Consider the following 19030-nt stretch of genomic DNA (forward strand, 5'->3'; position numbering starts at 1 on the left):
ATAACTCTGTGCTAATAAATTTGATGATCTATAGGAAAATATGTGATTAAAAAAGTGATTCAAAAAGATAAAGAGAACTTCCCTGGTGGCGCAGTGGATAAAACTCGGCACTCCCAATGCAGGGGGCCCGGGTTCGATCCCTGGTCAGGGAACTAGATCCCAGGTGCATGCCACAACTAAGGGTTTGCATGCCACAACTAAGGAGCCTGTGTGCTGCAACTAAGGAGCCGGTGAGCCACAACTAAGGAGCCATGAGCCGCAACTAAGGAGCCCACGTGCTGCAACTAAAACCTGGTGCAACCAACTAAATAAATAAATATTAAAAAAAGAAAAGATAAAGAAAATTGACATAACTATGAACAAGTTATTAAAAACTTCTTAAAACTGGGGAAGATTCACATGATTTTACCAGTGAATTCATTTAGGCTTTCATGAAACAGATAATTTCTGTATAATTTAAACTACTCCATACCATAGAGAAAAATGGAAAATATCTCAGTTAATTTTTGTGAAGTCAACATAACAACGACTCAAAAACTGAAAAAAAAAAAAAAGGTTCTGAAGACCCTAGGGGCAGGACAGAAATAAAGACGCAGACGTAGAGAATGGACTTGAGGACATGGGGAGGGGGAAGGGTAAGCTGGGATGAAGTGAGAGAGTGGCACGGACATATATACACTACCAAATGTAAAATAGATAGCTAGTGGGAAGCAGCCGCATAGCACAGGGAGATAAGCTCAGAGCTTTGTGTCCACCTAGAGGGGTGGGATAGGGAGGGTGGGAGGGAGATGCAAGAGGGAGGAGATATGGGGATATATGTATATGTACAGCTGATTCACTTTGTTATAAAGCAGAAACTAACACACCATTGTAAAGCAATTATACTCCAATAAAGATGTTAAAAAAAAAGATAATAGCAATTGATAAAATAAATATTAGAGCAACAGAAAAAGAGAGATTTGGTCATAAAATGAGGTTAGCTAATATTTAATAAGCTCATGATTCCCTCAGCTGTGCCAGGCTCTTTATGAAAGTTATTAGATTTAATAGATGTGTTAAAACTATGGAAAAAAATATAGTAGCTGAAATTAAGTTTAAAAAGAAAACTAGAGAAACCATAAAATCCCTGAACAATTAAAGACAAATATTGATGTAAAAATCATAAATAATAAAATATCAAACAAAATCCAGAAGTGCATAGAAAGCAGGGATAAAGTAATGTTAAGAATGCAAGGATGATTAGTATTAGAAAGTTGTTTAAAATTATTCACTACTGTAATAGATCAGGTGAGAAAAAATGCATGAGTATTTAAAAAGATACTAAAAAGGTATTTTATGTAAGGCCACATCTCTTCCTGATAAAATCTCTTAGTAAACCCCTCTATCAGTAATTGACAGATCCAGGAGGCAGAAAATTAGTAAGGATATTGTTGAACTGAATGGTGCTATCAATCAGCTAGATCAAATTGACATTTATAGAATACTTCATCTAACAACAGCATAATACATATTCTTCTCAAGCTCATAAGAACATTCACCAAGACAGACCATGTTTTGGGTATTAAAGCACATCTTAAAAAATTTTAAAGAATAAAAATCATATAAAGCTTGCTCTCAGACCAAATGGAATTAAACCCTGGAAATAAATAACAGAAAGATAGCTAGAAAATACCCAAATATTTGGAGATTAACCAGCACACTTCAGAAAAACACTTGGGTCAAAGAAAAGTTTCAAGAGAAATTAAACAGTACTAAATTAAAGTATAACTTACTAAAATTTGTGGCATCAGTGAAAGCACTGCTTATAGGGAAATTTATAGCATTAATTGCCTAAATTCCAAAAGAAGAAATTTCATGATCAGTAATCTAAGCTTCTACCTTAGGAAACTAGGGAAAGAAGAACAAATTAAATCCAAAATAATCAAAAGAAAAGAAAAATTAGAGCAGAAATAATTGAAAACAGAAAAGCAAAGGAGAAAACCAATGAAACCAAACATGGGTTTTTAGAAAGATCAATAAAATTGATAAACTTTGAGTTAGGTTGACCAATAATAAAAGAGAGAAGACACAAATTACTAATATCATAAATGAAAAAGAGGCCATCACTACTGATTCCATGGACATTAAAAGATTAATAAGGGCATATTATGAACAACTCTATATCCACAAATTAACAACCTACATAAATTGAACCAATTTTTTCAAGGACACAATTTACCAGAACTCGCACAAGGAGTAATTATCTAAATAGCCTTATATCTGTTGAAGAAATTGAATCAATAATTAATGGCTTTTGAAAATAGAAAACACCAGGCCCAGTTGAAAGAAGTTGAACAAGACACAAGTAAATGGAAAGATATTCAATGTTCATTTATTGGAAGAATTAATATTGTTAAAATGTCCAAGCTACCCAAAGTGAACTACAGATTCAATGCAATCCCTATCAAAATGGTACTTTTTTTACAGAAATTGAAAACAAAAATATTATAATTTGTATGGAACCACAAAAGACTCTGAAAATCCAAAGCAATCTTGAGAAAGAACAAAGCTGGAAACAACACACTTCCTGATTTCAAATTATAAAGCTATCGTAATGAAAACAGTATGGTATTGGCCTACAAACAGACACATAGATAAATGGAATAGATTGGAGATCCCAGAAGTAAGCCTATAAATATATGGTCGATTAATTTATGACAAAGGGGCCAAGAATATACAATGAGGAAAGGATAGTTTCTTAAGTAAGTGGTTTTGGTGAAACTGGACAGCCACATGCAAAAGAATGAAACTGGATCTCTGTCTTATACCATAGACACAAATCAACTCAAAATGGATTGGAGACTTGAATGTAAGACTGAATCCATAACACTCCTAGAAGAAAACATAGGGGGTAACTTCTTTGACATTGGTCTTGGAGGTGATTTTTTGGAGTTGACACCAAAAGCGAAGGCAATAAAATCAAGAATAAACAAGTGGGACTTCAGCAAACTAAAATCTTTTTGTACAACAAAGAAACCATCAACAGAATGAAAAAGCAACCAATGGAATAGGAGAAAATATTTGCAAATCATGTATCTGGTAAGGGGTTAATATCCAAAAAATACAAAGAACTCATACAACTCAATAGCAAAAAACAATCTGATTAAAAAATGGGCAGAGTAACTGAATAGACATTTTTCCAAAGAAGACATACAAATGGGCAACATGTAAATGAAAAGATGTTCAACATCACAAATCTTTAAGGAAATGCAAATCAAAACTACAATGAGATATTACCTTACATGTTAGAGTGGTATCATCAAAAAGATAAGAGATAGGGTATATATCCAGAGAAAATTCTAATTTGAAAATATACATGCACCCCAGTGTTCATAGTGCACTATTTACAATAGACAAGACATGGAAGCAACCTAAATGTCCATCAACAGATCAATGGTTAAAGAAGATGTGGTATATATATACAATGGAATACTACTCAGCCATAAAAAAGAACGAAATAATGCCATTTGCAGCAACATGGATGGATCTAGAGATTATCATACTAAGTAAAGTAAATCAGACAGAGAAAGACAAATGCCATATATCACTTATATGTGGAATCCAAAATATGATACAAATGAACTTATTTACAAAACAGAAGTAGACCCACAGACATAGGAAACAAACTTATGGTTACCAAGGGGGAAAGGGGATGGGGGAAGGATAAATTAGGAGTTTGGGATTAGCAGATACAAACTAGTATATATAAAATAGATAAATAAAAAAGTCCTACTGTATAGCACAGGGAACTATATTCAATATCTTGTAATAAACCGTAATGGAAAAGAATATATGTGTGTGTGTGTGTGTGTGTGTGTGTGTGTGTGTGTGTGTGTGTGTATATATATATATATATATATATACACATATAAAATATATGTATAGCTGTACTTTGCTGTACACCAGAAACTAACTTAACATTGTAAATCGACTATACTTCTATTAAAAAAAAAGACACAAGAGATTACAAATGCTGGCAAGGATGTGGAGAAAAGGGAACCCTTGTGTACTGTTGGTGGGAATGTAAGCTGGTACAGCCACTATGGAAAACAGTATGGCGGTTCCTCAAGAAATTAAAAATAGAACTACCATATGATCCAGCAATTCTACTTCTGGATATATATTCAAAGGAATCAATATCTTGAAGAGTTATGTATACTTTCACATTCATTACAGCATTAATCAAAATAGTCAAGATATGGAAAAAACCTAAGTGTCTATTAATGGATGAATAGCTAAATTATACACACCCATACACACACACACCCCATACACACAGTGGAATATTATTCAGCCATTAAAAAAAGAAGAAAATCCTGATCAGTTGCAAAAACATGGATGAACCTAGAAGGCATTATGCAAAATGAAATAAACCAGACAGACAAATACTTCATGGTATCATTTATATGTGGAATCTAACAAAAAAGTTGAACTCATAGAAACAAAGAGTAGAAAAATTATTGCCAGGGCTGGGGGGTGAAGAAATAGAGGTTGATAAAAGGATACAAACTTTCAATTGTAAGATGAATAGTCTGAGCATCTAGTATATAACAATGTGACTATAGTTGATTACACTATTGTATAAATGATAATTGCTAAGAGAGTAGAACTTCAATGTTCTCACCAAAACAAACAAAAAAAAGTTAATATGTGAGGTGATAGCTGTGTTAATTAACTTGATGTGAGGAATCCTTTTGCAGTGTATATATTTAGTCATTATGTTTTTCATTTTGAATATCTTACAACTTGTCAGTTATATGCTAATTAAACTGAAAGAAATTCTACCTAATATTTAAGGATGAAATTTCACCACTTCTCTATAATATTTTCCAGGAAATAGAAGCAGAGAGAATACTACGTAACTCACTCTATGAGGCCAGCATTACCATAATACCAGCCAGACATCGCAGGAAAGGAAAACTACAGACTAATATTTCTCATGAACTTAGATACAGAATCCTCAACAAAATATTATGACATTGAATCCAACAATGTATCAGAATTATACACTACCACCAAACGGGTCTGCAAGACTTATTCAACATCAAAAATCAAGTATTGTAATTCATCACATTAATGGGCTAAAGAAGAACAATTATAGAATCATATTAATAGATATAGAAAATGCATTTGACAAAATCCAGCACCTATTCATGATAAAAACCTCTCAGCTAACTACAATAGAAGGGGAACATCCTCAACTTGGTAAAGAACATCTACAAAAGTCCTACAAATAACATCATACCTGATAGTGAGAAACTAGAAACTTTCCTGCTAAAATCATGAAAAAGGCCGGGATGTCCTTTTATACCACTCTTATTCAACATTCAGTAAGCCATGAAATAAAAGATTTACAGACTGGGAAGATAGAAATAAAACTGACTTAGTTTACAGACGACATGATTGTCTAAGTAGAAAATATGAAAGAATTAACAATAACAAAAATACTGCTGGAAGTAATAAATGAATGTAGTAAGGTTCAGCATATAAAATTGATATACAAGTTATTTGCTTTATCATTATACCAGTAACAAATAACTGGAATTTGTAATTAAAAACATAATGCTATTTACATTAACATTGAAAAAAGAGAGAAATAGGTATAAATCTAACAAGATAAACAAGATCTACGTGAGAAAACCTGTAAAACTCTGATAAAAAGTAATCAAAGAAGTAAGATCTAAATAAGTGGAGATATGTTCCTTATTCGTGGATAAGAAGACTCAATATTTTATCAAGATATCAGTTCTTTTCAACTTAATCTAAAGATTCAGTCCCAGTCCAAATTCCAGCAACTCATTTTGTGGATATTGACATATTGTTTCCGAAGTTTATATGGAGAGGCAAAACACCCAGAATAGTCAACACAATATTGACGGAGAACAATGTTGGAGAACTGACACTACCTGACTTCAAGACTTACTATAAAGCTACAGTAATCAAGACAGTGTGGTATTGGCAAAAAAAAAAAAAAGATAATTAGGTCAAGTGAACAACACAGGAGCCCAGAATTAGACTCTCGCAAATATAGTCAACTGATTGTTGTCATGCAGTAAACTCAGTTTAATGGAGAAATGAAAGTCTTTTCAATAAATGTTGTTGAAACAACTCGGCATCCACCTGCAAAAAAGAAAAAAAAATGAACCTAGACACAGATGTTACACTTTAAAATTGAGTTAAAAATTTGAGTTTGAGTTAAACTCAAAAAAATTTGAGTTAATTGAGTTAAAAATTAACTCAAAAGGGATCACAGACTTTCATATGAAACACAGCACTATAAAACTCTTAGAAGATAACATAAGGGAAAATGTTGGTGACCTTGGGTTTGGCTATGACTTAAGGTACACCAACCAGAACACGATCCATCACAGAAAATACTGATAAGATGGACTTCATTAAAATGAAAAACTTCTGCTGTAGAAAAGACACTGTTAAAAGAATGAAAAGAAGGAGAAAATGTTTGTAAAATGCATATCTAATAAAGGACTTGTATCCAAAATATACAAAGAATGGGTAAAAGTCAACAATAAGAAAATTAAAAAGTGGGTTTAACGTGGGTTCACTTTAAAAATGGGCAAAAGATCCGAATAGATACCACACCAAAGGATGGAGAGGGAGTTATAAGTTAAAACAACAATGAGATACCTTTGTACAACTCTTAAAAAGGCTAAAACTGAAAACACTGACAACAAATGCTGGAGCAGTAGCAGCTCTCACTCATTGCTGGTGCTAATATAAAATGGTAATGTTATTTTGAAAGACAATTTGTCAGTTTCTTACAAGGCTAAACAGAAATAGTCTTCCCATGCAATTCACCGGTCATGCTTCTTGGTAACTATCCAAGTGAATTGAAATGTTAAGCTACACAGAAACTTACACATAAATCATTACAGCAGCATTATTCATAATTGACTACACTCAGAAGCTATCAAGATGTCCTTCAATAGGTAAATGGATAAACAAACTATGATACATCCTGACAATGGAATATTATTCAGTGATGAAAAGGAATGAACTGTCAAGCCATAGAAAGACATGGAGGAAAATTAACTGCACATTGCTAAGTAAAATAAGCCAATCAGCTACATACATGGTTCCCAGTATAAGACATTGTAGAAAGGCAAAGTTCTGGGGAAAGTAAAAAGATGGTTTGTTTCCAGGATTTGGGGGATGAGCAAAGGAGGGCTGGATAGAGCAGAGTGGATTTTTATGGCAAGAAAAACTATTCTGTACAATTCTGTAATAGTGAATACATGACATTATCCATTTGTAAGTACCCATGGAACTGTACAACACAATAGTAAACCCTGATGCAAACTGTGAACTTTAGTTAATAATAAAATATCAATATCGGTTCATCTATTGTAACAAATGTTCCACACTAATGCAAGGTTTTTTAAATAGGGGAAACAGTGGGAGGGGGATGGCGGGCAGTATCTGCAAATGCTCTGTACTTTCTGCTCAATTTTTCTTTAAGCCCAGATTTCCAGAAAATAATGTTTATTTATTAAAAGAAAACTTAGTAAAATGGGAATTCAAGGACAGTATTAAATTATCATACAAGTAAGTAAATATGCAAGCAGAGAAATGCTCTTAGAACTGTGTTCATATAAGTAAACATAGTCAATGCCTATATTATAGTATGTAAATACCTGTAAAATTATGCAGCCATTAAAAAGGTGAAAATGGAGAGGAGGGTATGAGTTCGAGTAAAACTTTGGGGTTAGAATTTATAGGACACCGTGACTATGAAGGAATGAATGGAATCCAATATGTTGCTTAAATCTCTGCCTTGGCCTGAAATGAACAGGAGAAGAGTGGGAATTATGATTATTCTCATCCTAGACTTACAGTATTCAAAGTTTCTGTGAGCCATAATGCAGGAAACAATCAGAAATATGGGTCTTTAACAAGAAAGGGTTTGGACAGATATAGTGGAAGCCATAGGAGGTGATGAAATCATCCAGCGAAAGTGAGAGGATTAGAGGCCAGAAAAGTAAAAGTAAAACTATGTCCTGAAAGCCAACAGAGAACAGGGTAAGCTCAGACTGAAAAATGGATACTGGATATGGTAGCCTGGCAGTCATGGATTACCCTGGACCAATCCATGTTGATGCGTTGTTAGATTGCAGCATAGACTATTTTGTCCTAAAAATGTTTTTCTTGGAGCTTTAGTCCCATAACACTTCTTAGAGCCTTTTATATGCCAGTGTAAATCAAGACTCTTTTAAACTGGGTTTCTCAGACTTAATTGATCTAGGAACTTTTTTGCTGTCATTTAAGCATTTTTCAGGACTATTGTTAATTAGAGCCTATTTTAGGAAATGTGTGCCAATCTTTGAAGAAACTTGATTATAAAGACTCTAGTAAGGTAGGATAGTAACTAGTGAGAACATACAGCATTAAATTAGAAACTTCAGGATACTTAAAATAAGCAAAGTGAAGAGACTAGCGACTATAAGAGAGGTTGATATTGCAGGAAGGGAGGTTCTTGGAATCCCAGAAGAGAAGAAAGAGAATAGGATCCTGAGAATGAGTGTAGTTTGGAACATAGGTAAGAAGGTACAAAGGATGCAGATAGCTGAGGGCAGTGAAGGCAGTTTCTCTATTTGGTGAATCAATATAATAATTTGTCTTGCAGATACAAAATAGAAAGGACTCTACTGAGCTTTTGAAAACAAGAAAAATTAATGGAGACTGTGATATTACTTGATATTCTCAATTATGTTACTTAGTTTGAGATGTCTCCAAGCAGAGATTTCTGCTTTGCTTATACTGGAATTTTGAATGGTCATTCAAATTTCATATTTCACAGGATGCCAGACATGCAGCTGAAGAAGAGATTTATACCAACTTAAACCAGAAGATTGACCAGTTTCTACAGCTGGCTGACTATGACTGGATGACAGGAGATTTGGGCAACAAAGCTAGTGATTACCTAGTAGACCTCATTGCCTTTCTACGTAGCACCTTTGCTGTCTTCACACACCTTCCTGTAAGTGACCATTGCTTTTACTTTGTCCACCATATAGAAAAAAGGGTTCTTAAAATCTAGATTGGTGAAATATGTTTGTTTCTGCTTTAACTAGCCAGGAAGCTGTGGATATAAAAGCTCACACTATAATTATCATCCCTTAACAAGATTTAAAGACCTCTTTCATCATTTTTTCGTTGACATTTGCATTTTGTTTATTCTGGAAATGGTTCCTAATATTATGTCTACTTATATCCCTCCTAACTTCAAGGTAATTAGTACAAACATAATGAATGCCTTGGTAGAAGTAGAATAGAAAATTAGGAGTTAGAATTTTAGATATGTATTTTTAAATTCTAGAATGTCCATTTAATGTTTTTTATATCCTCAAATTCTCTGGTGAAATTCTCCATCATTTTTCCAATTTGTCTATCTTTTCTCTATTTTCTTGAGCATATTTATCACAGACTTTTAAAAACTGAAGTATAGTTGATTTGCAATATTATATTAGGGACTTCCCTGGCAGTCCAGTGGTTACGACTCTGCTCCCAATTCAGGGGACATGGGTTCGATCCCTCGTCGGGGAACTAAAATCCCGAATGCCTCACGGTGCAGCCAAAAAAAAAAAAAAGTCACAATATTATATTAGTTTCAGGTGTACAGCATAGTGATTCAGTATTTTTACAGATTTTACTCCATTAAAAGTTATTATGAGATAATGGCTATAATTCCATGTGCTATATGATATATCCTTGTTGCTTATCTGTTTTATACATAGTAGTTTTGTATCTCTTAATCCCTTTCTCCTGTCTTGTCCCTCCCTCTTTCCCTCTTTTCTATTGTTTCTTGATCTCTATTTTATTTATTTCCTCTCTAATCTTTATTATTTCCTTCCTTCTGATGACTTTGGCCTTTGTTTGTCTTTTTCTAATTTCTTTAAGTGGTTGGTTAGGTACTTTATTTGAGGCTTTACTTATTTCTTGAGGAAGGCCTGTATTGCTATAAACTTCCCCCTTAGAACTGCTTTTGCTGCATCTCATAGATTTTGGAGTGTTGTGTTTCCTTTTTCCTTTGTCTCAACGTATTTTCTGATTTCCTCTTTGATTTCTTCATTGACCAGTTGCTTTTCTAGTAGCATGTTGTTTAGTCTCCACATGTTCATGCTTTTCCCATTTTTCTTCCTGTAATTGAGTTCTAATTTTATACCATTGTAGTGGGGGGAAATGCTTGATATAATATCTATCTCCTTAAATTTGTTCAGCCTTATTTCGTGGCCCAGCATGTGATCTGTCCTGGAGAATGTTCCATGTGCACTTGAAAGGAATATGTATTCTGCTGTTTTTGTATGAAATGTCCTGTAGATATCTTTTAAGTTTAACTGTTCAAGTGTGTCATTTAAGACCACTGTTATATGATTGATTTTCTGTCTGGATGATATGTTCATTGATGTAAGTGAGGTGTGAAAGTTCCCTATTGTTATGGTATTATTGTCAATTTCTCCCTTTATGTCTGTGAATATTTGCTTTATATATTTAGGTGCCCCTGTATTGGGTGTACATACTAATGAGTGTAATATCCTTGTCTTGTATTGATCCCCTTATCATTGTATAATGCCCTTCTTTGTCTTTTGTGATAGCCTTTGTTTGAAAGTCTATTTTGTCTGAAGTGAGTATTGTTACCCCGGCTTTCTTATTGTTCCCGTTTGCGTAAAATATCTTTTTTCATTGCCTCACCTTCTTTATGTATGTGAGTTTCTTAGGCAACATATAGAAGGGTCTTGTTTTTTCATTTAATCAGCCACCCTGTGTCCTTTGAGTGAGCATTTGTCCATTGATATTTAAAGTAATTATTAATAGGTATATACTTATTGCCATTTTGTCACTTGTTTTCTGCTTGTTCATGTAGTTCTTCTCTGTTCATTTTTTCTTCTCTTTGTTTCTTCCCTTATGGTTTTGTTGATTTTCTTTAGTAGTATATACCAGAGAACTCCTAGATGTTTTCATTGTTTACAATTTGCTCTTTTCTTTTGCTGTTCTGATTGGGTGATTTACATTATTCTACCAGATCACTTATGCATTCTTCTGTATCACTTAGTTTGCTATTCATTCCTCCTAGTGTGCTTTTAATTTCAGCTGTTGAATTCTTCATTTCTGATTGGGTCTTTTAAAATATTTTCTGGTTTCTTATTAAAGTTATTTGCGTGTAGATAGATTCTTTCCCCTAATTCAGTTAACATTTTTTATAACCAGTGGTTTGAATTCTTTTTCAGGTAAATTGTTTATTTATGTATCATTATTTTTTCAGCTGTTTTTTCTTGCTCTTTCAATTGAGAACAGTTCTTCTGCCATTGCCTTTTGCTTAACTTTCTCTGTTTCTATGAGTTTAGGTGAAACAGTTACCTATTGTGGTCTTGAAGGGGTGTTCTTATGTGGCAGCATCCCTATGTGTGCCCAGTGCCTTTGGTGGGAGAGCTGGATTTGGTGTGGAAACAAGTCACATCTTTCCTCAGGATGTGCTGGTAGCTATCAGCTTGGTAGGGAGTGGGGCTAGAGATGGAGGAGCTAGAGCTGGCACCAGGTGTGAAGTGGGACTTCCCCTCTGCTCAGTGGCCATGACCACCCTATGAGGGGTGGGGTCTGATCCCAAATTCCTGGAGCAGAAGCCCTGAGGGTCTGGCCTGGGCCAGCTCTGTTCCCTTTAACTGTGTGTTTCCCCCTTTTTCCACACTGGGAGGCTTGCCCAAGTGGTGGGAAGTGCTGAAGTAAGTTGGGTCCATGGGGTCTCTTGGCCTGTGTTGATTGCAGACAGAGGTTCAAGCTGTCTCTGATATGCTGCCTGTATAGGTTCCCACAATTGTTTCCCTCACAGCTGATCACTGCCCCCGTCCCTGCTGCCCCTGCCCTGTTGTGGAGCCACACTATAGAGCTGTTGTTGTCTATGTGGACTTTCAGTATCAGGAGTTGAGCTATGCTCGAGTGCTGCCATCAGAGATTTGGGCTTCTTGTGATGTTCTGCTTGAGTAAGCATTAACATTGACCCCAATCCCACCCAGGCTCCGCCCGAAGACCAGGTTGTCTCTGCGTCCCAAGATCAAGTTTTCTCCCTGGTCATGACCACCCCAGATTTAATGTCCTGCTGCGACATGGAGTGAGCAGCACTGGTGCATTGGCTCGGCTCAGGCTGAGGCATGCACTGAGGCAGTTGTGGGAAACCTGGCAGCCACTAGAGCAGAACTCTTTCCACCCTGCCTTGAGGGCAACCCAGCACTCATGTGCTCTTCATGAGCAGCGTTCAGGCTTCCCACTGCCCCCCTGTTAGTCCCAGTGGTCCTCCAACCAGCCAAGGAGGCTTGTCTGTCCTGCACAGGACCCCAGACTTGGGCATCCAATCTGTGGCTCTCACCACTCACTCCCCAGGGCAGGTGTCCACCCATGTATTCTTCCTGTTACTCTGAGTCACCTCCCAGGAACACAGGGCCCAACCCGATCGCTTTCTTCCCATCCTGCCTGATTACCTGTGTATCTTTCTTACAGCCTTGTTTGTACAGGATTCCTTCTGCCAGTTTCCAGTTAGTTTTCAGTGAGAATTGTTCGACATGTAGATGTATTTTGACGTGTTCATGGGGAGATGTGAGCTCCATGTCCTCTTAATCCACTATCCTGATCCTCCTCCTCTACAGTTCTTTTCAAGACATTTATTAATGCCTGTGTGTAGTTCACCTACATATTGGTTTGATTTGTTTCTGAAGTTTTGGTTTTTTGGTTTTTCTGTTGTTGTTGTTTTCAGTTATATGGTCCTATCTCTTCCTACCATTTTTTGGTATATATTAGACATTGTTTTTAAAAAATGTAGAGGTTCCAAATGATATCACCTGCCACCAGAATCAGTTCATCCTTTCCCTTACTAAGTAGCTAGAATGAGTGGGTGGGTTGTGGTTTGAGCCTTATCATCTTAATCCAATCATGGATTGATCCAGGTTGAGCTTGGGTTGCAGTTGTAATGTACCTTTGGTTTACCTTTTTTTAATTTAATTTAATTGTATTTTTTTCACATCTTTATTGGAGTATAATTGCTTTACAATGGTGTGTTAGTTTCTGCTGTATAACAAAGTGAATCAGCTATACATATACATATATCCCCATATCTCTTCACTCTTGCATCTCCCTCCCTCCCACCCTCCCTATCCCACCCCTCTAGGGGGTCACAAAGCACCGAGCTGGTCTCCCTGTGCTATGTGGCTGCTTCCCACTAGCTATCGGCTTTACATTTGGTAGTGTATATATGTCCATGACACTCTCTCACTTTGTCCCAGCTTCCCCTTCCCCTTCCCCATGTCTTCAAGTCCATTCTCTAGTAGGTCTGCGTCTTTATTCCTGTCTTGCCCCTAGGTTCTTCATGACTTTTTTTTTTTTTAGATTCCATATATATGTGTTAGCATACGGTATTTGTTTTTCTCTTTCTGACTTACTTCACTCTGTATGACAGACTCTAGGTCCATCCACCTCACTACAAATAACTCAATTTCATTTCTTTTTATGGCTGAGTAATATTCCATTGTATATATGTGCCACATCTTTTTTATCCATTCATCTGTCGATGGACACTTAGGTTGCTTCCATGTCCTGGCTATTGTAAATAGAGCTACAATGAACATTGTGGTACATGACTCTTTTTGAATTATGGTTTTCTCAGGTATATGCCCAGGAGTGGGATTGCTGGGTCGTATGGTAGTTCTATTTTTAGTTTTTTAAGGAACCTCCATACTGTTCTCCATAGTGGCTGTATCAATTTACATTCCCACCAACAGTGCAAGAGGATTCCCTGTTCTCCACACCCTCTCCAGCATTTATTGTTTCTAGATTTTTTTAAGATGGCCATTCTGACTGATGTGAGGTGATATCTCATTGTAGTTTTGATTTGCATTTCTCTAATGATTAATGGTGTTGATCATTCTTTCATGTGTTTGTTGGGAATATGTATATCTTCTTTGGAGAAATGTCTATTTAGGTCTTCTGCCCATTTTTGGATTGGGTTGTTTGTTTTTTTAATATTGAGCTGCATGAGCTGTTTATATATTTTGGAGATTAATCCTTTGTCCGTTGATTCATTTGCAAATATTTTCTCCCATTTTAAGGGTTGTCTTTTCGTCTTGTTTATGGTTTCCTTTGCTGTGCAAGAGCTTTTACGTTTCATTAGGTCCCATTTGTTTATTTTTATTTCCATTTCTCTAGTAGGTGGGTCAAAAAGGATCTTGCTGTGATTTATGTCATAGAGTGTTCTTCCTATGTTTTCCTCTAAGACTTTTATAGCATCTGGCCTTACATTTAGGTCTTTAATCCATTTTGAGTTTATTTTTGTGTATGGTGTTAGGGAGTGTTCTAATTTCATTTTTTTACATGTAGCTGTCCAGTTTTCCCAGCACCACTTACTTATTGAAGAGGCTTTCTTTTCTCCATTGTATACCCTTGCCTCCTTTATCAAAAATAAGGTGACCATATGTGTGAGGGTTTATCTCTGGGCTTTCTGTCCTGTTCCATTGATCTATATTTCTGTTTTTATGCCAGTACCATACTGTCTTGATTACTGTAGCTTTGTAGTATAGTCTGAAGTCCAGGAGCTTGATTCCTCCAGCTCCGTTTTTCTTTCTCAAGATTGCTTTGGCTATTCAGGGTCTTTTGTGTTTCCATACAAATTGTGAATTTTTTTGTTCTAGTTCTGTGAAAAATGCCAGTGGTAGTTTGATAGGGATTGCACTGAATCTGTAGATTGCTTTGGGTAGTAGAGTCATTTTCACAATGTTGATTCTTCCAATCCAAGAACATGGTATATCTCTCCATCTGTTTGTATCATCTTTAATTTCCTTCATCAGTGTTTTATAGTTTGCTGAGTACAGGTGTTCTGTCTCCTTAGGTAGATGTATTCCTAGGTATTTTATTCTTTTTGTTGCAATGGTAAATGGGAGTGTTTTCTTAATTTCACTTTCAGATTTTTCATCATTAGTATTTGGAATGCAAGAGATTTCTGTGCATTAATTTTGTATCCTGCTACTTTAGCAAATTCATTGATTAGCTCTAGTAGTTTTCTGGTAGGATCTTTAGGATTCTCTGTGTATAGTATCACGTCATCTGCAAACAGTGACAGCTTTACGTCTTCTTTTCCAATTTGGATTCCTTTTATTTCTTCTTCTTCTCCGATTGCTGTGGCTAAAACTTCCAAAACAATGTTGAATAATAGTGGTGAGAGTGGGCAACCTTGTCTTGTTCCTGATCTTAGTGGAAATGGTTTCAGGTTTTCACCATTGAGGATGATTTTGGCTGTGGGTTTGTCATATATGGCCTTTATTATGTTGAGGAAAGTTCCCTCTATGCCTACTTTCTGGAGGGTTTTTATCATCAATGGGTGTTGAATTTTGTCAAAAGCTTTTTCTGCATCTATTGAGAAGATCATGTGGTTTTTATTCTTCAATTTGTTAATATGGTGTATCACATTGATTAATTTGCGTATATTGAAGAATCCTTGCATTCCTGGGATAAACCCCACTTGAACATGGTGTATGATCCTTTTAATGTGCTGTTGGATTCTGTTTGCCAGTATTTTGTTGAGGATTTTTGCGACTATGTTTATCAGTGATATTGGCCTGTAGTTTTCTTTCTTTGTGACATCTTTGTCTGGTTTTGGTATCAGGGTGATGGTGGCCTCATAGGATAAGTTTGGGAGTGTTTCTCTCTCTGCTGTATTTTGGAAGAGTTTGAGAAGGATAGGTGTTAACTCTTCTCTAAATGTTTGATAGAATTCGCCTGAGAAGACATCTGGTCCTGGGCTTTTGTTTGTTAGAAGATTTTTAATCACAGTTTCAAGTTCAGTGCTTGTGATTGGTCTGTTTATATTTTCTATTTCTTCCTGGTTCAGTCTCTGAAGGTTGTGCTTTTCTAAGAATTTGTCCATTTATTCCAGGTTGTCCATTTTATTGGCATATAGTTGCTTGTAGTAATCTCTCATGATCCTTTGTATTTCTGCAGTGTCAGTTGTTACTTCTCCTTTTTCATTTCTAATTCTGTTGATTTGAGTCTTCTCCCTTTTTTTCTTGATGAGTCTGGCTAATGGTTTATCAATTTTGTTTATCTTCTCAAAGAACCAGCTTTTAGTTTTATTGATCTTTGCTATTGTTTCCTTCATTTCTTTTTCATTTATTTCTGATCTGATCTTTATGATTTCTTTCCTTCTGCTAACGTTGGGGGCTTTTTGTTCTTTCTCTAATTGCTTTAGGTGTAAGGTTAGGTTGTTTATTTGAGATGTTTCTTGTTTCTTAGGGTAGGATTGTATTGCTATAAACTTCCCTCTTAGAACTGCTTTTGCTGCATCCCACAGGTTTGGGGTCATCGTGTTTTCATGGTCATTTGTTTCTAGGTATTTTTTGATTTCCCCTTTTATTTCTTCAGTGATCTCTTGGTTATTAAGTAGTATATTGTTTGGCCTCCATGTGTTTGTATCTTTTACAGATTTTTTCCTGTAATTGATATCTAGTCTCATAGTGTTGTGATCAGAAAAGATACTTGATACAAATTCATATTTCTTAAATTTACCAAGGCTTGATTTGTGACCCAAGGTATGATCTATCCTGGAGAATGTTCCATGAGCACTTTAGAAGAAAGTGTATTCTGTTGTTTTTGGATGGAGTGTCCTATAAATATCAAGTCCATCTTGTTTAATGTATCATTTAAGGTTTGTGTTTCCTTATTTATTATCATTTTGGATGATCTGTCCATTGGTGAAAGTGGGGTGTTAAAGTCTCCTACTATTATTGTGTTACTGTCAGTTTCCCCTTTTATGGTTATTAGCATTTCCCTTATGTATTGAGGTGCTCCTATGTTGGGTGCATAAATATTTACAATTGTTATATCTTCTTCGTCGATTGATCCCTTGGTCATTATGTAGTTTCCTTTGTCTCTTGTAATAGTCATTGTTTTAAAGTCTATTTTGTCTGATAGGAGAATTGCTACTCCAGCTTTCTTTTGATTTCCATTTCCATGGAATATCTTTTTCCATCCCCTCACTTTCAGTCTGTATGTGTCCCTAGGTCTAAGGTGGGTCTCTTGTAGACAGCATATATATGCTTCTTGTTTTTGTATCCATTCAGCCAGTCTATGTCTTTTGGTTGGAGCATTTAATCCATTTGCGTTTAAGGTAATTATCAATATGTATATTCCTATTACCATTTTCTTAATTGTTTTGAGTTTGTTATTGTAGGTCTTTTCCTTCTCTTGTGTTTCCTGCCTAGAGAAGTTCCTTTAGCATTTGTTGTAAAGCTGGTTTGGTGGTGCTGAATTCTCTTAGCTTTTGCTTGTCTGTAAAGGTTTTAATTTCTCTGTCAAATCTGAATGAGATCCTTGCTGGGTAGAGTAATCTTGGTTGTAGGTTTTTCCCTTTCATCACCTTAAATATGTCCTGCCACTCCCTTCTGACTTGCAGAGTTTCTGCTGAAAGATCAGCTGTTAACCTTATGGGGATTCCCTTGAGTGTTATTTGTTGATTTTCCCTTGCTGCTCTTAATATTTTTTCTTTGTATTTAATTTTTGATAGTTTGATTAATATGTGGCTTGGAATGTTTCTCCTTGGATTTATCCTGTATGGGACTCTCTGTGCTTCCTGGACTTGATTAACTATTTCCTTTCCCATATTAGGGAAGTTTTCAACTATAATCTCTTCAAATATTTTCTCAGTCCCTTTCTTTTTCTCCTCATGTTTTGGGACCCCTATAATTCAAATGTTGGTTCGTTTAATGTGTCCCAGAGGTCTCTGAGACTGTCCTTAATTCTTTTCATTCTTTTTTCTTTATTCTGCTCTGCAGTAGTTATTTCCACTATTTTATCTTCCAGGTCACTTATCCGTTCTTCTGCCTCAGTTATTCTGCTATTGATTCCTTGTAGAGAATTTTTAATTACATTTATTGTGTTGTTCATCATTGTTTGTTTGCTCTCTAGTTCTTCTAGGTCCTTGTTAAACGTTTCTTGTATTTTCTGTGTTCTATTTCCAAGATTCTGAATCATCTTTGCTATCATTATTCTGAATTCTTTTTCAGGTAGACTGCCTATTTCCTCTTCATTTGTTTGGTCTGTTGGGTTTTTACCTTGTTCCTTCATCTACTGTGTGTTTCTCTGTCTTCTTATTTTGCTTAAGTTACTGTGTTTGGGATCTCCTTTTTGCAGGCTGCAGGTTCGTAGTTCTCTTCGTCTTGGTTTCTGGCCCCAGTGGCTAAGGTTGGTTCAGTGGGTTGTGTAGGCTTACTGGTGGAGGGGAGTAGTGCCTGTGTTCTGGTTAATGAGGCTGGATCTTGTCTTTCTGGTGGGCAGGTCCACATCCGGTGGTGTGTTTTCGGGTTTCTGTGACCTTATTATGATTTTAGGCAGCCTCTGTGTTAATGGGTGGGGTTGTGTTGTTTCTTTCTAGTTTCTTGGCATGGGGTGTGCAGCACTGTAGCTTGCTGGTGATTGAGTGGAGCTGGGTCTTGGCGTTGAGATGGGGATCTCTGGGAGATTTTCACCGTTTGATATTACGTGGAGCTGGGAGGTCTCTGGTGGACCAATGTCCTGAACTCGGCTTTCCCATCTCAGAGGCACAGGCCTGACGCCCGGCTGGAGCACCAAACCCTGTCAGCCACATTGCTCAGAAGAAAAGGGAGGAAAAAAGAAAGAAAAAATTAAATAAAATAAAGTTATTAAAGTAAAAAATGGAAAATAATTATTAAAAATAAAAAAAAGGAAAGAACAAACGAAGAGAGCCACCAAACCAAAAAACAAATCCACCAATGATAACAAGTGCTAAAAACTTTACTAAAGAAAAAAAAAAATACGGACAAACAGAACCCTATGACAAATGGTAGAAGCAAAGCTATAGAGACAAAATCACACACAGATGCATACCCATACACACTCACAAAAAGAGAGAAAGGAAAAAATATATATATATATATATCGTTGCTCCCAACGTCCACCACCTCAATTTGGGATGATTCGTTGT

The 19030-nt window shown here is 36.0% G+C and overlaps 1 protein-coding gene across 6 annotated transcripts in view; it reads left to right on the forward strand.

Moving 5' to 3' along the window:
- The window catches only part of EXOC6B (exocyst complex component 6B), a 717372-nt gene that overhangs the window by 424192 nt on the left and 274150 nt on the right, over window positions 1-19030 (forward strand). For all 6 annotated transcript variants that reach the window (XM_082356334.1, XM_082356335.1, XM_082356337.1 and 3 more), the window contains one exon: window positions 8855-9034. In XM_082356334.1, coding sequence (XP_082212460.1) covers window positions 8855-9034 — 180 coding nt within the window. The remainder of the gene's footprint in view (window positions 1-8854; window positions 9035-19030) is intronic.

This window comes from Balaenoptera borealis, assembly GCF_965194805.1.
Source record: "Balaenoptera borealis genome assembly, chromosome: 15".
NCBI classification, from domain to species: Eukaryota; Metazoa; Chordata; class Mammalia; order Artiodactyla; family Balaenopteridae; genus Balaenoptera; species Balaenoptera borealis.